The sequence below is a fragment of the Balaenoptera borealis genome (assembly GCF_965194805.1).
Source record: "Balaenoptera borealis genome assembly, chromosome: 5".
Classification (NCBI taxonomy): domain Eukaryota; kingdom Metazoa; phylum Chordata; class Mammalia; order Artiodactyla; family Balaenopteridae; genus Balaenoptera; species Balaenoptera borealis.
This window is the reverse complement of record NC_138862.1, coordinates 68,592,068-68,613,880: the sequence shown is the minus strand read 5'-3', so window position 1 is coordinate 68,613,880 and position 21,813 is coordinate 68,592,068. Positions and strand designations below refer to the sequence as shown.

At 54.0% G+C, this 21,813-nt stretch overlaps 1 protein-coding gene across 4 annotated transcripts in view; it reads left to right on the top strand.

Annotated features, from left to right (window-relative positions):
- The window catches only part of SEMA5B (semaphorin 5B), a 133,662-nt gene extending 112,138 nt beyond the window's left edge, over nucleotides 1-21,524 (top strand). For all 4 annotated transcript variants that reach the window (XM_082394869.1, XM_082394870.1, XM_082394868.1 and 1 more), the window contains 18 exons: nucleotides 3,140-3,202; nucleotides 3,572-3,670; nucleotides 4,118-4,331; nucleotides 4,999-5,284; nucleotides 7,633-7,768; nucleotides 8,943-9,150; nucleotides 9,261-9,468; nucleotides 16,259-16,376; nucleotides 16,526-16,707; nucleotides 17,805-17,948; nucleotides 18,150-18,297; nucleotides 18,435-18,660; nucleotides 18,852-19,070; nucleotides 19,535-19,705; nucleotides 19,808-19,957; nucleotides 20,296-20,340; nucleotides 20,783-20,988; nucleotides 21,226-21,524. In XM_082394869.1, the coding sequence (XP_082250995.1) occupies nucleotides 3,140-3,202; nucleotides 3,572-3,670; nucleotides 4,118-4,331; nucleotides 4,999-5,284; nucleotides 7,633-7,768; nucleotides 8,943-9,150; nucleotides 9,261-9,468; nucleotides 16,259-16,376; nucleotides 16,526-16,707; nucleotides 17,805-17,948; nucleotides 18,150-18,297; nucleotides 18,435-18,660; nucleotides 18,852-19,070; nucleotides 19,535-19,705; nucleotides 19,808-19,957; nucleotides 20,296-20,340; nucleotides 20,783-20,988; nucleotides 21,226-21,384 (2,982 nt within the window). In that variant the 3' untranslated portion in view covers nucleotides 21,385-21,524. The remainder of the gene's footprint in view (nucleotides 1-3,139; nucleotides 3,203-3,571; nucleotides 3,671-4,117; nucleotides 4,332-4,998; nucleotides 5,285-7,632; nucleotides 7,769-8,942; nucleotides 9,151-9,260; nucleotides 9,469-16,258; nucleotides 16,377-16,525; nucleotides 16,708-17,804; nucleotides 17,949-18,149; nucleotides 18,298-18,434; nucleotides 18,661-18,851; nucleotides 19,071-19,534; nucleotides 19,706-19,807; nucleotides 19,958-20,295; nucleotides 20,341-20,782; nucleotides 20,989-21,225) is intronic.
- The last annotated feature ends 289 nt before the right edge of the window (nucleotides 21,525-21,813 follow it).

Genomic DNA, 21,813 nt, shown 5'->3' with positions numbered 1-21,813 from the left:
TCAGGCCATGTCTTTCTGTCAAAGGCATCTTACAGTCACCATTGGCCAGACCACAGTCCTGATGGAGTTGTCTCTACCTGTGAAGGTGTGAACTTGGTCATTATTCCTGGTGTTCTCACCCAGCAACAGCCACCCATTGATATCTCAGCCCACAGACCATTTTAGGATCGTATGAAGAGGGACTAGGAGTCCTGGTTTGTCAGAAAACCTTCTGTGGACACCTGCTGGTAAGATCAAGAAGGTGCCAGCATTCAACCTGCAGAATGGGGACAATGACTTGGAAGAAAATTCTGGAAACCAGAGAGGAATACTCTTGAAGAATTGCTGCATCACTGGCTTCCTGGGTGGTTCAAAAAACGATAGTCTAAAACAAGCAAACAAACAAAACAACAGAAAATGAGCACTGATGACAATAGAAAAGTGATTCAGAAGAGATGAACTCTGAATTCAGAGAAGGTTTAAGAATATTTAATTAATTTTGCTTACATTTTTCTTTTTTGTGTGCACAAGATTAATATATGATTAAATATATATCTAAATAAGAGCACTTCCAATAAGCTTACTTTAAAAATTTAAGTAATAAAGGAGTGCGGCAGTATGTTTTCTTTCTTCGTGGTTCCTATTACGATAGATGGTGTCTTACGTTCAGTGAAATCTGGGGTTCTAGTTGGTAGCAGTGAACAATTTTCACACATTCACAATAAAGTAAATACCGGTGTTGATTTTAAAGTATTAAATAATTATATTAAAATATTAAATAATTAATATTACATAATTATAATGGGAGGACAGGGAGAGGGGAAATGTGTGTGTGCTTTGGGGTGGGGGAGAATGGGGATGGGTAAGTGGAAAAAAATCTTCACCTCCGTAACAGGAAGTCAGAAGATGAAGTCTGAGATTGACACATATTTTTGAGAAATTGGATTTAAAAAAAACACATACAGAAAAAAAGCTAAAGGAGTCTACAGTAGTTTCCTTGGGAAATGGGGCTGGGGTGTGAGAAGAGCCGGTTGCTGAGGGCTTCTTAAATTACTTTTTCATACTGTTTAACTTTTTCAACTCTGCGCATCATTATTTTGATAAAAATAATTTTTAAAATAAAAATAAATAAAATGACTCAAGCCTGTTCTGTGCTGTTATCATTATAAATATACATGTTCTTTTCAGGCCATATGTTCTAACTTTTGGTTTGAGAAATCTACTCACTGTGAGAGGCTGCAGGATGTAACAGAGAGAGCTTAGCTCTAGTGTCAGCTGTCTGGGTTTGCATCTTGGGTTTGTTGCTTACTAGCTTTGTGACCTTGGGAAAATTGCTCAACTTCTCTGAGCTTCATTGTCCTCACCTGTAAAATGAAGAGAGAGGTGTGTCAAGTGCCTGTCCTGGTGCTCAGCTCCATGTGACTGTCTAACACCTTTTGATTGTACACAGCTGTCCCCCATGAGCCCGCAACCCTCACAATGGGATTCCCACCCCCTTAGAAATAAGGCTGACCCCTTTAAAGTGCCCCGGTGCTCAGGGACCCCAAGGCCCCAGCAAGGCCCCTTTGTCCACACAGTCCCCCTGCAGCCACCCACTGTCCAGAGCTTTAGGCCTGGACATCTGCAGTATATGTGGGTCATTGCCCTTTTCTGCCCCCAGAGACCCTGAGTTTCCTTGTTCATATCCCTCTTTCTTCTCACATCAGGCTCAGTCTTGGAGCTGATGTGCTGAGTATGACAATGCCTCCATTGTTCCTGGCCAGAAGCCCATGGCTCTGTGGCCAGATGCCAGGGGTCATTTGCCCTTCTCCAAGGTCTGGGAGCAGAGACCTGAGCTCCAGGCCTGGCACGGCAGGATGAGCCCAGCCTGGTCATCGGTCTGATGGAGGCATGACCAAACTCACCACCCAGCTCCCGAATCCAGGGTCTGCAGAGGTCAGCCCTCCCACTGCCCCACCAGGCAGGCGCCCTGGGGCTGTGGGTGAGCTGCAGCCTGGACGGCAGAGAGCAGCCCAGCCGCTCTGGCTCCCAGCACCTCTTCCCCTCCCACATCCTGGGTCCTGGAGCTCGGCAGGCAGTGACTACACGCCTAGAAGGAGCTTTGTTAGAAATTAAAAGCAGGTGGGCTGTTTTTCTTTCTTTCTTTTTCTTTTTTTTTGTTTGCCCGTTTGGATAGAGGAGCTGCTTGCTCAGGGCTCCCTCTCCCAGGACAGGTAGGCAGTTCATGTTTATACATGTGACCCAGAAGTATATAATGAGCCACACTCCAGGGCTGACACTGCCTGGACGTGAAGGGTATCACTCCTCCCTCCAGCCGCTCTTCAGTGACTGGGAGGGCTCTCAGAGAGTAGATGAAGGGGAACGGGGTTTTCTGGGTGGGTACAGCCCTCTCTTAAAGCCCTGGGCACTGGAGAACATGCAATGTCCTCTGAGTCCCTGAGTGGAAGCTGTGTTCCCAAAACATGACCCCACGATAGAGCATGAGTGATACTACAGGGAAACAAGGAAGCAGCCTGTACAGAGGTGGGGCGAGGGTAGCAAGTAAGCAACGGGAAGTCCTAGGTCCTTGAGACAGTGGGATGAAGAGGGAAAAAACACATGGCCTTTGAACCAGGGATGTGGGTTCCAATCTCTGCTCTACCACATACCAGCGGCAAGTCATGCAGAACTTTGCAGGGTTGTAGTGGGCAGGTGAAATCGATCTCCTGTATCTAAGATTGGCCGATCTAGCCTTTCCTCCCTCCCTGCCTCCCATTCATTCGAGGGACATCTGGCACATACTGGAGGCACAATTCCGATCTCCCACTCAGGGCCTGGGGTGGGAATGAAGGTCCTTGGCCACTCAAAGTTCCTTGGCTAACCTGGGGAAGGAAGGGCTGGGGAGGTCCCAGGCCAGAGCCGCGTGGGGACGATGTGGGATAAGGCGGTTTTTACTCCAGGCTTCCCTGACCCGAGGAGGTGTGGAGGGTTTTGGGCTGAGGGGGTGTCTCGGGGTAAGGAGTCTGGCAGCCCTGCCGGGTCCACGTGGATACTGTGCGAGGAACCTTACCCTGCAGGCCGTGGCTGGCCCTTTCCCAGCTCTGTCCTCTCCAGCCACGGCTGCTGCCCCCTCTGGCTGTGAGTGGCACAGCCGTGTGATGTCTGTGTGCTCCTCCCACAGGCCACAGAGTGGGCCTCCAACGAGGACACGCGCCGCTCCTGCCAAAGCAAAGGGAAGACCGAGGTACGTGGCCTTGGCAGCCAGGGGCCTGGCTTAGAGCCGGCGGGAGGCTTGTGGTTGTAGGGGTGGAGGGGCACCGTGTGGGCACGAGGCCACCTGCATGAGAGGCCCAGCCTGGAGGAGCCAGGGGCTCCTGGTGCAGGTGGGGATGCAGCCTGAGCATCTGAGTGGGCGGTGAGGCAGGGAGCCGGCCTGGGAGGGAGGTGGGGGGGAGGGGAGACATCCACAGATGCAACCTCAGCTTCAGAGTGAGGTGGATCTGGAGCAGAGAAGAGTGCTTTCGAATATTTGCGGTGCAGTGGAGGAGGGAAAGACACACAGCTCTGCAGCTGGAGAGCTTGTGCCTCTATTACTTCCCCTTTCTTGCTTCAGGAGGAGTGTCAGAACTACGTGCGAGTCCTGATTGTCACTGGCCGGAAAGTGTTCATGTGTGGGACCAATGCCTTCTCCCCAGTGTGCTCCAGCAGACAGGTGAGGGCTGTGCAGCGTCAGGCAGACAGAGGGGGACACCAAGAGCTTCTCTCACTCAGGCACACAGCCTTGGAATGGGGCTGTCAGTTCAACACAAAAACCAAAACGAAAAGGATGCCCAGTTAGATTTGAATTTCAGGTAAAAAACAGACAGTATGTTAGTATCAGTATGTCCCAGGCAAGCTTTGGGGCATCCTTACACTAAAAAATTATTCGCTGTTCATCAAAATTCAGCCTCACCTTGGAGGGCCCTGACTCTTGGCACACCTCTCCCTCCATGATGGCTGCTCCCTCAGAGGGACTGTGGGGTGGGCAGTGAGGAGGAGGGGGAGGGAAGCAGAGGCCCAGAGAGACCAGGGACCCAGGAGGAAACAAATCTCTGGGGTGGAAAGAACAGGCAGCCCCAGGGCCTCGGGGAAAAGCGCCCCATCTCCCCATTATCCCCAGGTGGGGAACCTCAGCCGGACCGTGGAGAAGATCAACGGTGTGGCCCGCTGCCCCTACGACCCGCGCCACAATTCCACAGCCGTCATCTCCTCCCAGGGGGAGCTCTACGCAGCCACGGTCATCGACTTCTCAGGTCGGGACCCCGCCATCTACCGCAGCCTGGGCAGCAGGCCACCACTTCGTACCGCCCAGTATAACTCCAAGTGGCTCAATGGTAAGGAGATCCAGCCCGGGGGGCTCCCCTGGTCCTAAGCCAGCCAGCCCACCCTGACCCCCATCAGTTTCCTTCCTGCCCAACCAGAGTGGGGCAGATGGTCGCCCAAGGACCACAGCATGCTGGAGAGGGACTATGGATGAAATCACAGATGTCCTGAGGACCCAGAGCAGATAGAGGGCAGGCTACAAAGGGAGAGAAGGAGTTAGAAATTGATGAGGAGGAAAGGTTATGGGAAAGAAAGAGATTGGAGGAGGGTGATTTGAATTTCTTGCCCCTTGGAGTTTAATCCCTGCTTCTCCACTAATGAGCTGTGTGGCCTTGAGCAAGTACTTGACCTCTCTGTGCCACAATGGTCTCATCTGTAATATGGGGACGATCATAGTATATACCTCATAGCTTATTAAGAGGATCAAACGGGTTAATCCATATAAAGTACTTATAACAGTGTCTGGTACACAGTGAGTGCTCAGTCATCCGTGTTAACTATTACTATAACTGCACTTTGCATTGGAGGTGGGAACAGGGTTAGAGCCCCCAGGTCACCAAGCTGGTGGGGGGTTGTCAGGATGCCCATCTGAGGAAATGGAAGTAGTCGAGTACTCCCAGCTCTGCCCCCTTCCTCCCTCCTGGCCTGACCCACCCCTTATTCCTGTTCTGCCCCCAGAGCCAAACTTTGTAGCAGCCTATGATATCGGGTTGTTCGCGTACTTCTTGCTGCGGGAGAACGCGGTGGAGCATGACTGTGGACGCACCGTGTACTCTCGGGTGGCCCGCGTGTGCAAGAACGACATGGGGGGCCGGTTCCTGCTGGAGGACACTTGGACCACGTTCATGAAGGCCCGGCTCAACTGCTCCCGCCCGGGCGAGGTCCCCTTCTACTACAACGAGCTGCAGAGTGCCTTCCACCTGCCGGAGCAGGACCTCATCTACGGGGTCTTCACCACCAATGTGTGAGTCCCTGCCCTCCCCCACCCTCCCCTGGATGTCAGGAATGTGCTCTGACCTGCTTCGAAGCCTGATGGCTTCGGGCAAGTCCCTCTCTGAGCCCTTGTTTCTCTTTCTGTAAAATGGGGATTGCTGTGCCTTCTGCACTGGGTCCTCTGAGGATTTTGTGACTTGCTGCCTCCGGAGAGGTAAGCATTTGTTCTGGGTTGCTGTGACGGGCAGGCCTAGGCCAGATATGAAGAAAGTAAAAGGAGCTGGATTGTGGCTCCGGGAAGGAAGAACTTGCTGGTGATGAAAGTGAAATAAGCTGCCTTCAATGAGGGGATGGCAGCCCCAGGAGGGTCCAGCAGCTGCCCATCAGGGAGGCTCAGAGGGGACTCTTTACACTTCCAACCTCAGGACTCCATGATCCTGCTAAATCTAACTATCAGAGTCTTCTGGCAATCCCAACTGCCCTGGAAAACACAGGCTGGGAATTAGAACCCCTTTTGTTTCCTAGGTGTGAGGAAGGGTAACCCCCATGGAGATCATGAGACCCTCCTTCCCCCGCCTCTTCTGTGTAAAGCCTGACCCATTCAGGTGATTTTTTTATAGAGAATGCTGAATGGGCGGCAGAGACCAAGAAACACATTTGTTGTACAGGATGCTGTGCTGGGTTCTTTGTAAGGACAGAAACATATGAAGCATAGAGTGGAGTTTGCTTATCTAGGGCCCCAGATAGCAGGCATTGGATGAGGGCCAGGTTAGCTACAGGAAGGATAGTCTACGGGGATGGACAGGGAGGAGAGTAAAACAGGGAAGCTGGAGCAGAGAAGCCATCCAAGCCAGGGGACAGATATGCAGCACAGCCCACACAGGCCATGAGCTGACAGCAGGGACTTAGTGACCAGCCCACTGTCAGCAGCAGAAGGTGGGCAGCCGTGAGCAAAGGGCAGGAGTCCCTGGAGAGGCATCAAGGGAAAATAGCAGCATTAGTGTAGACTGCAAATTGTTTATGTATTGTGCACCTTCACCATGCCCCAGGTTCTTGTCATGGTGGAGGTCAGGGGGATGGGGGACACACCAGTGAGCAAGGGCAGACCTGACTCTGCCCACAAGGAGCTTACATTCTCGAGAATGGCCAGTTTTAACTATAATAAATTCTACAGAGGGAAAGGGCAGTGTGCAGAGAAGCTGTGATCAGTGTGGAGGGTCGATGATCCGGGAAGGCTTCCTGTAGAAAGTGACATCTACGGGATGACTGGGAATCATCCTGCAGCTAGGGGAGAGGAGCATTGCAGCCCGAGGGAACAACATGTACAGAGCTTGGGGTGGGAAAAAATGTTTGAGGAACTGAGAGGAGACCCGTGTGGCAGGAACCTGGCGGGTGAGGACGCGAAAGACAGGAGAGTCAGCCGAGGGGTGGGCATGGGAGCATTATGCCCGGAAGGGCCTTGTAGACTGCTTTGAGGGTTTTGATCTTTATCCTAAGAGTGAGGAGACATTATTGGAGGGTTTGAAGGAGGACAGGGACTAGCTCAGATGTGCATTTTGTAACACTCACTCCGGCTGCTGTGTGGATAATGGACCCGAGGAGACCAGACAGGCTGCAGGGACAGTGCAGCATCCTGGAGGAGACAGTGGGGACTGCGACCAGGCAGAGGGGAGCGAAATGCACACATCTGGGAGAGGGACTGAGCGCAGCCAGAACAGCCCTGGAAACACTTGGTGTAGTGGTATCCTCTCTCCGAACTGCCCACATCAGACTCATAGAAACGTCTGAATCCATGACTGAAAGGGATCTGAGAGGTCATCTGGCTGCGGGTGGTGGGCTGCAGCATAGATTACTGGTTTGGCAACGAAGTTGTTGTTGGTTTTTCTTTTTTTTAAATAAAATAAACAAAGCAGAATCGATTGGAATAAAAATATCAGAGTATAATGTATTTAGTAAGGGTGCATATTGTTTCATGAAAATTCATTGCAAATGTGTATGTGTGCATGTATGTGTGTGTCCTACTGAGCTGTAATATAAAATATATTTCTTACAGTGGGCCAGGGACTAAAATGGTTGAAAACCATTGACTTTATTTGACCCTCCCACTGAATAAACGAAGGGGATGAGGAGGTAGCACAGAAGGATCCACCAGGGCTTCTCATCAGTGGGTCTTTCTTTCCCGGAGGCTTTTCACGGTGTGAAGACCATGTTTCCTCCTTCTGTGATACCCCTGTGGCGCGGAAGGCACCAGAGTCATCATAGGTGCCTAGTAAGCCTTGGAGCTGTGCCATGCTGTGATTTGACAGCTGGCCGTGGATTTAAGGGGACGGTGCCGAGGCCTCCAGGGAAGGCAGCATGCCTCCATCTCTTGCCTTTCAGAAACAGCATTGCCGCATCTGCTGTCTGCGCCTTCAACCTCAGTGCCATCTCTCAGGCTTTCAATGGCCCGTTTCGCTACCAGGAGAACCCCAGGGCTGCCTGGCTCCCCATCGCCAACCCCATCCCCAATTTCCAGGTACAGCTTCTCCTCCCCTTTCCCTCTCCTCACATACCACCCTCCCCCAGACTACCAGCCGCAAGCTGATTCCCAGCTACTTAGTGCAACCACCAAATGTGTCCCTGCTGATCTATGCCCATCTGTGGGGTCTGCGATGGTTCCCTAAGAGGGTGGTAACCTCAAGACTCTGGAGCAAGAAAGGGAGAGTGGGTGGGATGCAGAACAAGGGGGCCTGCTCTGAGCCATCTCTAAATGTGACCCCTCACCTCCAGAGAGGCAGGGAGGTGGGACCTCAGCTCTACTCAGTGTAGGGAACCAGGAGAGCAGTCACAAGCTATGTGGCCAGAATTCAGGGATTTTTAGCTGGAGTTTGCTTGCAGTCTACCCAGTATGGGTACTAATGCCTGGAGGATCTCTGAGCACCAGGAGTGGTCAGAGCCCAGCCATGGGTGGTGTGAGCATCCCCAGTGTGGAGAAGGGGAAATAGCCATGGGACAGAGAAAACTGCAGATGGTTGATTTGCATATCCATCCAGCTTCCTGACCAGGAGGCAGAATGGAGCAGGGAAAGACCTCAGGCTTTTCAGTAGTACAATCTTGACCCAGATCTAGCCCTCTCTGTGTGACCTTGGGCAAGTCACTCAACCTCCTTGAGCCTCTTTACCCTTATCTGGCACATGGGGATAATACCATCGACCTCATAGATACGCTGGAGGGTTGATATGCACCTGAGGTGGTCCGTAGAATGTAGTAGGTGCTCAATAAATGGTAGTTGCCTTCCAGCTTTGGTTTAGAAGGCGTAAGAACCTTGAGCTGATAGGGACATGGGAGAAGGAAGGCAGGGCTTGGCCCAACATGGGGGAGGGGCACCTACAGCGACAGCATGAAATAACAGGACACTTGTTATCCACACTCATATGATCAGTTTCTAGATAATCCAGCCCCCCTTTCATCTTCCTTGTCCTCTTCTCCATCCCTGCTAGGTCCCTCATCCTCCGTCTTCCCAGCCCCATTTTCCCTTAGTTCCCAAAGATGAGGCATCTTCCTGGAAGAGGGTGCAGGACACTTAGCGGGGGATTTTGGGGGGCGGGGAGCAGGGATTGGAGAATCAGAGTCTGGGTTGCGAGGAAGGAGGGATACGGGATCGCGGCAGCCCGGCGGCTGGGCACGCGTGACCCGGTTCCCCGCCGCAGTGCGGCACCCTGCCCGAGGTGGGCCCCAACGAGAACCTGACGGAGCGAAGCCTGCAGGATGCACAGCGCCTGTTCCTGATGAGCGAGGCCGTGCAGCCGGTGACACCGGAGCCCTGCGTCACCCAGGACAGCGTGCGCTTCTCACACCTCGTGGTGGACCTTGTGCAGGCCAAGGATACGCTCTACCACGTGCTCTACATCGGCACGGGTGAGGCCGCCCCGCGCCGCCGGCGCTCGGGGTGGGAGGAGGTTGAGCGGCAGGGGCTGGGCCGCGAGCTTCCGGGGCCTTTAAGGCCACCCCTGATCTGGCCCCTCCAGAGTCCGGCACCATCCTGAAGGCGCTGTCCACGACGAGCCGCAGCCTCCGCGGCTGCTACCTGGAGGAGCTGCACGTGCTGCCCCCCGGGCGCCGGGAGCCGCTGCGCAGCCTGCGGATCCTGCACAGCGCCCGCGCGCTCTTCGTGGGGCTGAGCGACGGCGTGCTGCGGGTGCCGCTGGAGAGGTGCGCCGCCTACCGCAGCCAGGGGTAAGCGGGCGCCGCGGGAAGGCGGCCGGGCGGCCGGGCGGGCGGCCGGGCGGGCGGGCCTCCAGACGCAGATCCCTGCCGATCGCGCGGGGAGCTGGCGCTTAAGAGGTGGAGCTTCGGAGTCAGGTCGTCCTGGGGTGGCATCCTGGCGCAATCTCCAGTTGTGTGCCTTTGGACAAGTCATTTAACCTCTCTGAACCTTGGTTTCCTCCTCATAAAATCTCTGCAGGGTTTTTGTGAAGGATAAGTGGGATAATCTGCCGAAACCACTTATCACTCACCTGGGGGGATATATGTATTGAGCAAACGGTGGTGGCTGTCGTTATCCCTGTTGTCAAGCCCACAGTTAGGGCCTGGTGGCCGTCTCTAGACCACTTGATTTACTCTCAGTCCCTTCAGTTCAGAGAGTGGTCTTTATCTTTGAAACCACAGCACTTACTGTCCAGATGTGAGGACAGATAGGAGATGATGCTTTGAGTCAGCCCCAAGTTTGCTTCTGTAACTTCCCCACTTAGAAGAGGCAGAAAGGCCTGGCATGGATGGGGTGGAAGTGAGGAAACATGTGGCGATGGGACGTTGGCTTCCCAACAGCTTCTGCAATCAGTTCTCCATACCTTAGCTTCAGGTGGATTCACAAATTTGGCAATAATGACATTGACGTTAAAGGGGGAAACAAAAGCCTATTCCAAAGCCAAATGCAAATGTATCTCAGACTCCTAAGCATGTGAGGCTACCCTGAGCTGCACTCGCTCATTTTGGAGATAATTCAAAAATTGCCTTTAGCTGGCATAGCCACAGCCATGTGGGCTCCTGTGGCCTTTGCAACACAGGGACCTCCTGGCTGTGCCCATCTGTCCTCAAGATTTGGGAGACAAATGGCATCCAGGCTGCCAAGCGTTGTTTTCCAGCCCCGGTGGAGCATGCTGGGATCTGAGCAGAGGCCTGGAGGGCCAGGGAGGAGGCTAGAAGGTCATGGTGTGACAGCGGGGAGCCGGGGTGGGGAGACGAGTGCAGTGGGCAGGTACCCAAGCTTCCCTCAGCCTCAGCACAGGGCTCCATCAGCAAAGCACCAAACATTTGCGAAGCCCTCCCATGCTCAGAGCACTTCACAGGGCTGTCGGTGTGAGAAGAGGGAGGCAAGATGAAATAGGTCTGGAACACTCTCATTTCCCTCAGGGCTCTAGATGTCTGGTTGGGGAGAGAAACCTTGGCCTGAATCTGACAGGTGGGGAGAGAATGGGGTACAATGGGAGGGACGTGCGTGGTGGAATTGGATATACCTGGGACTCCATCTCAGCTCCATCATCTGCCAGCTATATGATCTTGAGCAAGTTACTTACTTAACCTTTTGAGCTTTGGCTTTCTCCTGGGGAAAATAGGAGGAAATGTGATGAAGCAGATGGTATTTACTTTTGGCAGAGGAGTTGTAAGGATTGGGAATAATGCTCACAAAGTGCCTAGTCCAGCGAGTCATCATTGGTAGCTAGTGTCCTTATTCCTTTTTTATCTCCGCAAATGCATTTAGGGGCCCTCCAGTCTCCTGGGCTCTCTGGAGTCTCAGAATTTGTGACATTGTCTACAGACAGCACTGCTTGGCAATGAATCATGGCATTTCCCTCTTATGTTCTTCTTTAACGGCTGTGTCGTTATTAAACTTTTCACAGGTACCGTGTTCTTTAAGAGGCTGTAAATCCTTGAAGGCAAGCCCAATGTCCCAGTATTTTTTATACTCCACCAGGGGGCCATGCCCAGCCCCAGACACAAAGTGGCCTTCTACACATGACTGATCCTGCAGTTGATTGATTGCTTGGCCTGAGAGCAGGCTGGTGCAGGAGAGGTGTGGGGAATGGGACTGGAAAGTGGATTGAGGCCAGCTGAGAATGCCAAGGAAGGATTTTGACTTGAATCCTGTGACTGGGGGCACTGAAGTGGTCTTTGAACGGGGGAGTGGTGTGATGGGCAGTGTGAATAGGTGTCTTACAAAGATCAATCAGACAGTGGCGAGCAGCATTGTCTCGGGGCAGATGGTTGGCCAGCGTGAGCTGCTGTGGCTCTAGGCCAGATATGACGTGATGGGGTCTGCAGTGGAACGAGAGGAGGGACGATGCCGGACGTTTCCCCATTCACGTGGTGCTGCAGACAGGGGACAGGGAGTTCGCGACATGTGGCCAGGTGGAAAAGCAAGGTAGACAGAGGTCAGTTCGGGGTCTGATACTTTTGGTTTCCTGAGTTTGGGATAAGAGGCCTTGATATGTACAGTGGAAACCCTGCCATAAAGCTATAGGTGGATCTAAAATGTGAGGTCTCATTACTGCAAAGTTATAAAATGACCAGAGTAAGCCCATGCTGCCAGCAAGCTGTGCGCTCCGGGAGTCTGGGAGCCAACTGCCCATCACACTGTATCAGAATTTATGCTGTTGTGAGGCAGTTTGTCACGGGGTTTTACTGTGTCCCACGAGAGACATTTCCTGCTTCTTTCCTCATTCCTTCCAAAGCTGGCAGGAAGCTGAGGGTGGGTAAGCAGAGGCCCCTTCAGGCCCCCTCCTCTGTCCAGAATCCAGGGGCTTGTCTCTAGCACCCTCCTTTCACTCAGGCAAACCTCAGCCCCATGGGGCATGACCAGGACCCTGGCCTGGCCAGAGAGACCGGTGCTCACAGGAAGAGGAGCAGAGGGAATGAGTGGCTGGCTGGCTCTACAAAGCAGGTGTTTTATGTATGAAGAACTGCCCCCTTCCTCCTTCCAGCACGCCTTTCATGCTGCCCTGGAGGGAGGGGCCCCTTATTGCCAGCTTATCCCAACCTCCCTCCCTGGCAGGGGGTCTGCGCCCCGTTCCACTACCATCTTAAGTAATGGCCACTTGCTTCCAAGCTCCACCCTGGACAGCTCCCATTGTGAGATTATTGCTACGCGGTGCTGGAATCCGCCTGCTTGCAAATTCCACCATCCATCTCTGTCCTGCTTTGGAGCCCATGAAATGAACCTGTTGCCTTTTGTAATGGCTGCTTGAGACACTGCAGTAAAAAAGACATGATGATATATTATTGGTCTGATGGCTGCTTTTATGAAAGGAACTCTAAACTGCCACCCACTCCTATAGTCAGAGACACACTTTAACTCTCCTCTGCTTGGAGCTTTAATTTTCTTAAGAACATTCTCTGCTCTGGAAGCTCTGGAGTGGCCTTTGGCCAAAAGCAGCAAATGTGGACAAGAAAAGAGCTCAGGCGCTGGTGCCAGGGGAGTCTCGCAGGTCCCCTCAGGCGGCCAGGACTGGGGAAGGGCAGGGCAGGGCAGGGCAGGCGTGTCCATGGAGAATCTGGTCTCCTCTTTCTTCTCTGGGAGAATTGAGAGCAGGAGAGGCTGAGGGTGAGGGATCCTGAGTGAGGGGCTGGGGCCAGCATCTACTCTGTGTTTTTCTTCACTCTTTTCTTATCCTGTCATGGATTGGAAAGACAAGGCACTTCATCTCTTGGCTTGAGAACCCTGACAAAAGTGGCCCTGGAACAGCAGTTCTAATGCTGTTCATTGCAATCACCTGAGGAGTGTTTCAAAGACTCTCGTGCCTGGGCTTACTCCAGTCCAGAAGGCCCAGAAATAGGGTTTTTTGTTTTGTTTGCTTAAGCTTTTTAAAAGATCCCCAGGAGATTCTAATTTGTTGTCAAGACTGGGAACAACTGTTCTAGAACCGGTTAGGCCCTAGATGAAAGAAGTAGCATGAGGCAAGTTGCATTCCTCCAGAATCTTCTCTTTTTATCTTGTGTAAATCAATTCAAATTATCTGCTCTCATCCATTCTCTCTACTGGCAGACATTTGTTTTCGATGGATAGAATCGTATATATGTATGTATGTATGTATTATTATTATTATTATTAATCACTCGTCATGGCTAGTTTTTTTTTTAAACTATTTAATCTATGTTGCTTATAAAGTGCCATATCAGTGCTTCTAGAGTTTGATGCCCATTTCTGAGAACTGAGGGAAATACACTCAGGAGTGGGCTCTACTGAGTTCTGATTGGCTGAATCTGCTAGCAGCAAATTTGACCCAAATGTCAGCCAGTAAGCAGAACCTCAAAACCACAGGATGCTGAGACTACTTTTGCACATGTATTGTATTCAGTCCTATGATGTCTAGTTTGATGTATTTGCTGGCGAAACACCCCTAAATCAAACCATTGATCCCAAATGAAAATATGAGCACCTGTACATTGTATAATTCACACAAATTGCCCTTGAGAGAATAAAGTGGAAACATAGTCTTGAGAAACAGATGAGTGTTCTGGATTCCCAGGTGGGCCAGGGTATGTTTACTGGGGTCCAGCGAGGCTGTCACTCACTGAAACCCCGCGCATCGCCTCCTTAATCGAAGGTCATGGGTTGCTGGAGAAAGGGACAACACTGTCTTTGCCCTCCTCTGGCAACAAGGGGGAGACCCACCCTCTTCTTCTTTTTTTTTTTTTAATTTATTTATTTAACTTATTTATTTTTGGCTGTGTTGGGTCTTCGTTGCTGCGCGCGGGCTTTCTCTAGTTGCAGTGAGCGGGGGCTAGTCTTCACTGCGGTGCGCAGGCTTCTCATTGTGGTGGCTTCTCTTGTTGCGGAGCACAGGCTGTACGCACGCAGGCTTCAGTAGTTGTGGCACGAGGGCTCAGTAGTTGTGGCGCACGGGCTTAGTTGCTCCACGGCATGTGGGATCTTCCCGGACCAGGGCTCGAACCCGCGTCCCCTGCATTGGCAGGCAGACTCTCAACCACTGCGCCACCAGGGAAGCCCCACCCTCTTCTTTATAAGGTCTCTGTATAACCTCTTTTCTCTTTGGTCTATTGAACTCACTGAAAATAAAGAACTCGCCTGATAGGTGACTTTCCCTGAAGCTTCAAGAGAAAAGAAAGATTCTATCCTGGAGACACCAAAAGGGGCAGCCCCTTGACTCCTTTGTGTATCCCTTTAGCCCTGGGCAGCCTTGGCCCCTTTGGCCAAAGGAAAATCCCTCTACAGACTCACGTCATCGCATGGGCTCCCCTACCCTCTTTGTCATCCAGCACCTCCTTAACCCCAAACCTCTTCTGCTTTCTAACCTCCAATTACTGCCTCACTCTCACTCTCAGTGCTCTCCTAGGCCCTCTGCAGCAGGCCCACTGCTGTGGAGCAGCCAGGCCTGGCCAGAGAGGGTGGAAGTTGGCCAAAGGAGGCAGAAGGGACCCAGCGAATCCCCTGAGGTTGGCAGTGGGCTCTCTGGGTGTTGGAGGGAACTTCCTTCAGGCTCCAGAATCTGATATTCTGTTTACTTAGCAATGGACAGCAAATCCTGATTCCACAATTCCCATATTGTTTTTCCCCTCCTTGGAGTCTTACCAGTAGAGATTTAATTTTTGTTGTTGTTGTTAAAAACTGTAGAGGATACAATGACTAAGTCAGAGGTCAAAAGGGAAGAGAGGAGCCTAGGTTATGAGAAGTGGGGGCTTTGGCACATGCATCAGCGTGTGAACCGTTACCTCTCCTGGCTCATTTGAGATAGACCTGCCTAGGAATAATGGGGACCTGGGATGTGACCGCTGGCTCATCCCAGCCGGAGCTCATTCTTATGATGCCAATGCATTGGACTCTGGGTCCTGCCACTGAGCAGCGCAAACATGTGGATGCCCAGGTGACCCTGGACTATGCCCAGGTGTCCCCTGACCCTGCACCTGTGTTTTGAGGCATGGGCTCACGTTCACTCAGTGTGTGAAGTAAGACACAGCCTCCAGCTGGGAGGCAGGAGCATGAGGGGAAGAGTGTGGTGGGGGGGTCTAGGTTCTAGCCCCAGCTCTGCCATGTACAGTTTGCGTGATCTTGGGGAAACGCCTGTTTCCTCCTCTGTGACTGTTTCCTCCTCTGTGACTGTTTCCTCCTCTGTGACTGTTTCCTCCTTTGTACAATGAAAAGGTTGTTTTATGGATCCCAGTGATTCTCAGTCTGGCTCCCATTAGAATCACCCTCAAGCTTTTAAATCCCCAGCCCACCCACCCAGAAATTCTTGTCTGGGGTGGGCTCAGGTATCAATATTTTTAAAAAAGATCCTTTAGGAACTTCCCTGGTGGTCCAGTGGTTAAGACTCTGCACTCCCAATGCAGGGGGCCTGGGTTCGATCCCTGGACAGGGAACTAGATCCCACATGCCGCAACTAAGAGCCCTCATTGCGCAACAGAGATCTCTCACACAGTAACAAAGATCCCGCAGGCCGCAACTAAGACCCGGCGCAGCCAAATAAATAAATAACTACTATTTTTTTTAATGAAGGAAAATTTTTAAAGCTCCTTTAGTGATTCTAACATCAGTCAGGATTGAGAACCACTGGGCCAGATCATCTGTAAGGTCCTTTCCATCACTATAATCAGAGTGTCTAGCAGGCAGGAACTACCTCTTTGGATTTCTGTTCACCACGTCTTCATCTGTGGCCCTAGATGAGGACTGTGGGGCACCCAGACTCAGGGAAGGCAGTAATCTCTTGGCGAAGTGCGTGGGTTCTGGAGCACCACAGTGTGAGTCCATGGTCGGCTCTGGGTTTCCTCCATGTAACATGAAGATAATAACAGTACCTTCCTCATTGAGTTGTTGTATTGAGTTAATTCATGCTTCTAAAGTGCTTAAAACGATGCCTGGCACACAGTAAGTACTCAGTGAACTTCGTTATTGTTGTGGAGGACAACTGAATGAAAGAAGTGCCCAGAGGAGCGTGTCCAGGTGTATTCTTGGGATGCAGGTGATGGTGGGAGTCCAGTGGGCTTGAGTCTCTGGACCTCTGTCTGGCAGGGCATGCCTGGGGGCACGGGACCCGTACTGCGGCTGGGACGGGAAGCAGCAACGTTGCAGCACGCTCGAGGACAGCTCCAACATGAGCCTCTGGACCCAGAACATCACAGCATGTCCTGTGAGAACCCTTTTGTACCCCCCACCAGGGACCTCTTCCCCCGAATTCAGGCCATGACTCTCCATCAGTGTCCCCACAGCCCTGGGACCTTGTACCTTCCCTGCCCCTGCCTTGTGTGACAGGGTCCTGCTCCTGGTGTGTGTCTGCAGGTGCGAAATGTGACTCGGGATGGGGGCTTTGGCCCATGGTCACCATGGCAACCGTGTGAGCACTTAGATGGGGACAACTCAGGTTCTTGCCTGTGTCGGGCCCGGGCCTGTGACTCCCCCCGACCCCGCTGTGGGGGCTGTGACTGCCTGGGGCCAGCCATCCACGTTGCCAACTGCTCCAGGTATGTGAGGACGCAGGGCTTGCCGGCGGTGGCCTTGGAATGGGGGAGGGGGGATGGAGGGAACGGGGCATCCCCAGCCAGCTGTTTGCACTAAGGGACAGAAAACACTTCAGGGCTGTGCAGGGCACTGGACAGGTGGCTGATGTCCGAGGCAGGAAACATAAGCCCTGGGAGAGTTTCCACTCCAGTGGGAGAGAACTTTCTGCCTTGCGGTGCTCTTAATACAAAGAGGCATGGGAGTTACCCTAGCCAGATCATATCCTCAATAAGCCTTGCAGTCCCAAACAGGAGGGACAGCATGGGATGGTGGTAGCTACCTAACCACTCTGAGCTTCTCTAAATGAGGGTTACAGTGCCCACCCTGAAGGTTGTTGGGAGGGTTAAATGAGATCATATTATATATATAGAGAGAGAGAGAGCTTGTACACTGCCTACTGCCTGAGGACTCCCTAAAGTGGTTAAAATAAATAACCCATAATTCTTGACACTCTTAAAATAATTTTATATACACTACATTTATTAATTTAACCATCACAACCACCTCATGGGGTAGGAATACAATCATTATCCTTACTTTAAAGATAAGAGTATGATGAGGCACAGAAGTTTTCGGTAACTTACCCAGCCTTAAACAGCCAGTAAGTGGTAGAGCCAAAATTTGAAAATTAGGGGCAAAGGAGACAAGAGTGGGTGGTGTCTTGAGGTTGGAGCAAAGCATGTGCAGTAGTAGAATGGGGGAGAGAGCATGGGTTTGAATACCAGGGTCTGCTAACCAACAAGCCTGAAACAAAGGTTGCAGATGGCAAAGGCCTTCTCTAGAGGATATGTCCTTTTCCCCTGCGAGTAGAGGCCATGTGGGTATACCTTTGTGCTCTAACCCTAAGCACAGCCTGATATATGAAAAAAGGCTCTCAATGCATGTTCGAGGAGTGAACAAATGAATGAATAAGTCATTCCTGAGAAGGCCTGGTTAGGAACTATCTCCTGTCATTGGCATTTCCTGACAACAATACAAAATCCATCTATGCAGATGTGATTAGATCTGAGAAGCTAGAGCTCAGAGGGTCATTTCTCTCTATCCCCTCCGGCCCCACCAGGAACGGGGCGTGGACACCGTGGTCATCGTGGGCCCTATGCAGCACCTCCTGTGGGATTGGATTCCAGGTCCGCCAGCGAAGTTGCAGCAACCCTGCTCCGCGCCACGGGGGCCGCATCTGCGTGGGCAAGAGCCGGGAGGAACGGTGAGCTAGGGCGTGGCTATTGGTTTCTGCGACAAGCCAGCCCCGAGGTCCCCGACTTCCCGGGCCCCCTAGAAGGTGGCCTGGATTCTCCAGCTGGTCCAGTGGACCCTCGTTTTCCCAGTCTCGCAATCCCAGTGACCTCTCATAGGGAAAGGGGTGCCCGTTCCCTAGAGTAACGACTCCTCCCCCTCTCCCCGTCAGGTTCTGTAACGAAAACACGCCTTGCCCGGTGCCCATCTTCTGGGCATCCTGGGGCTCCTGGAGCAAGTGCAGCAGCCACTGCGGGAGCGGTGTGCAATCGCGGCGTCGGGCCTGTGAGAACGGCAACTCCTGCCCGGGCTGCGGCGTGGTGAGGGCCGGGCCGGGGGCGGGCGCGGGATGCCCGGACCTCGAGCCAAGGGGAGGGCAGAGACGGGGCGGAGGGCGGAGCGCGGGGCAGGCCTGGGGCTGCGAGGCTGTGCAACAGCACCAGCCCTCACCCCGAAGGAGTTCAAGACTTGCAACCCTGAAGGCTGCCCCGAAGTGCGGCGCAACACGCCGTGGACGCCCTGGCTACCGGTGAACGTGACCCGGGGCGGGGCGCGGCAGGAGCAGCGCTTCCGCTTCACGTGCCGCGCGCCGCTGGCCGACCCCCACGGGCTGCAGTTTGGCCGGAGGAGGACGGAGACCCGAACCTGCCCCGCGGACGGCTCTGGAGCCTGCGACACGGACGGTACAGCCCTGCGCCTCCCCACCCGCCACCCTCCCTCCCTCCCAGGCCCAGAGCGATGGGGCGGGGCCGGGAGTGAGAGCTGGGGGAGGAGGGGCCGGGGAGGGGACGTGCGGTTTGGAAGAAGGCGGGAGGCCTTTGGGCTGCCGTGGGAGCCCTCTGTGGCTGAGGCCAGCCCCCCTGTGTCCCCCCAGCCTTGGTGGAGGAGCTCCTGCGCAGCGGGGGCAGCTCCCCGCACACGGCGAGAGGGGGCTGGGCCGCCTGGGGCCCGTGGTCCTCCTGCTCCCGGGACTGTGAGCTGGGCTTCCGCGTCCGCAAGAGAACGTGCACGAACCCGGAGCCCCGCAACGGCGGCCTGCCGTGCGTGGGTGACGCTGCCGAGTACCAGGACTGCAACCCCCAAGCTTGTCCAGGTGACCCTCCACTAAGGAATCTGGCCCAGGGAACCCCCATCGGGGAGACTCCCAGGCCTACCCAGGCTACAGCTAACTCCTGCTTGGAGACCTCTCCTCCCTGCCAACTCTGTACAGGGGCCCCAGAGCAATTTTCTGCCCTGAACATGGACACGGCAGCTACTCCCAGGGACCAGGGCATTTCCTCACCCTCCGTGTCACTGTTTTCTCTCCTTTAATGGGTTAGCTAGACAAGGAGCTTGATTTGAGGCGGAGTTGGTTTTTGGTGTCCCCTCTGCAGCCTGCATTTCCCCTGCCACCCCTGAGGGGAGGGGGACTCCCTAACCGTGGACTGTAGCGCTGGGGCGGGGCGGATGTTGAGGGCAGTGTGGCCCTGAGAGGCCTAGCCTGGGATTGGGGTAGAAGACCGTCTTGGGCCATGCCTGCACCTGCAGCCCCTCTTCACCCACCCCATCCCCTTGCAGTGCGGGGTGCCTGGTCCTGCTGGACCTCTTGGTCCCCATGCTCAGCCTCCTGCGGTGGCGGCCACTATCAACGCACCCGTTCCTGCACCAGCCCCGCCCCCTCCCCGGGCGAGGACATCTGTCTCGGGCTGCACACGGAGGAGGCGCTGTGTGCCACACAGGCCTGCCCAGGTACTCAGTGCATCTGGCAGGGACTGGGGAGCAAAGCGGAGCCTGCCCATCCCCCCTAAGGGGGTCTGCGTGGTTAAGCTCATCCCAACCCACACCCCACAGAAGGCTGGTCGCCGTGGTCTGAGTGGAGTGCGTGCACGGAGGATGGAGTCCAAAGCCGTGGCCGGCACTGTGAGGAGCTGGTCCCCGGGCCCAGCACTTGTGCGGGAAACAGCAGCCAGAGCCGCCCCTGCCCCTACAGGGAGATTCCCGGTAGGTCTTCGAGCCAGCGCCTTCACACCAACCCTTCCTGCCCTGAGACCCCAGCTTCCTTCCCCTTCTGAAGTATCCTGGGGGTGCAAGATGAAATGCCGGGGTGGGAGGTTCGCACACTTCGGGCCTTTGCCCTTCCTCATTTAATGGATGGGCCGACCTTTCTTAGAGGTGGAGCCTGGGGGGAGACCAAGGGAAGTGAAGGTCCCCAGGTGCAGTCCCACAGGTCAGCGCTGACCCAGGGGTCCTCCGAGACACACACCGACACACACCGCCCTGGAGGGACCCACGTCCTCTCCTCCCTGCCTCTTACACCCACTCTGCTTGTCTTCCTGCAGTGATCCTGCCTGCCTCCAGTGTGGACGAGGCCACTGGCTGTGGAGGTAAAAGGAACCTGCCCCACCTCATGATGCTGCCCTACGATCCACGCCCCGCCCTCCCCAAGGAGGAGACCCATCTACTCCGAAACGTGGAGTCTCTCCACTTCTCGCTCCAGACCCACAAACCTTGTTGAGGTCCCACACTGCTTTAGACCACATGTGGGGGAGTCTGGGCGATTCCATCCATGCCCCTCAGCGAAGAAGTGGTGGTCAAGTCTGTATTCAAGAAGAGTCCCCCAACTCCACACCACTGGCTGCCTCCTCTGACCCAAGCCACAGGTGGTCCTGTGAGACGGGCCCCTGCTGACAGGCTACGCAGCCTTCCTATTTCTGATGACTCTGGCTTCAAAGCCCTTCCCTTTATGTCTCACAGCCTCCTATTGGGAGGCAGTTGGGGGTCTTCACAGTGGCCCTCTCCTTACCTCTTGTCTCTTCCCTCTCCCAGGGTTCAGTCTCATCCACCTGGTGGCCACAGGCATCTCCTGCTTCCTGGGCTCTGGGCTGCTGACCTTGGCGGTGTACCTGTCCTGCCAGCACTGCCGGCATCAGTCCCAGGAGTCCACGCTCGTCCATCCTGCCACCCCCAACCACCTGCATTACAAGGGCGGGGGTGCCCCCAAGAATGAGAAGTACACACCCATGGAATTCAAGGTGGGAGTCCTCTCGGAGAAGCAGAGGGCAGCGTGAAGGGTGCAGTGGTCCTGGCCCTAAGCTGGACATAAGTAGGCTGGGCACTCGGGAGAGAGCAGTGGTGTTGTGAACAGAACACTGTGTCAGCAGCCAGAACGTTCTCTCATTGACTGGCTCCTGATTTCCTTGCTCTGGCCTGTCCTCTTTCCCCGTCTCTCTCTTCACCCCTTCCTTTCTTGTTCTTTCCTTCTCCCACAGACCCTGAATAAGAATAACCTGATCCCCGATGACAGAGCCAACTTCTACCCATTGCAGCAGACCAATGTGTACACAACCACCTACTACCCGAGTCCACTGAACAAACACAGCTTCCGGCCTGAGGCCTCACCTGGACAACGGTGCTTCCCCAACAGCTGATACCACTGTCCTGGGGACTTGGGCTCCTTGCCTTCCTAAGGCACAGAGCAGGTGGAGGTGGGACGGTGCAGCCGGTTTGGTTTTCTCCCTCTGCACTAGGCCAAGAACTTGCTGCCTTGCCTTGTGGGGTCCCATCTGGCTTCAGAGAGCTCTGGCTGGCGGTGACCATGGGGGAGAGGGCTGGCTTCAGGCTGGCACACGGCTGCAGTTCCAGCTCAGCCCAGGTCTCTCATGGCCCCCTTGGAACCCACCATCATGCTGATCTCCCCTGCCATGTCTGGGCTGTGGACCTACTAGGCGTGTGAGGGAATTGGAGAGTGGAGATGTCAGGAGGGCAGGCTTTTAGGTTTGGATTGGAGATGACGGCCCGTGTAGCTATCAGGGGCTGAGTCTGCCCCTCTTTGGCTGGCCCCAGGAAGGGCCTGGGCT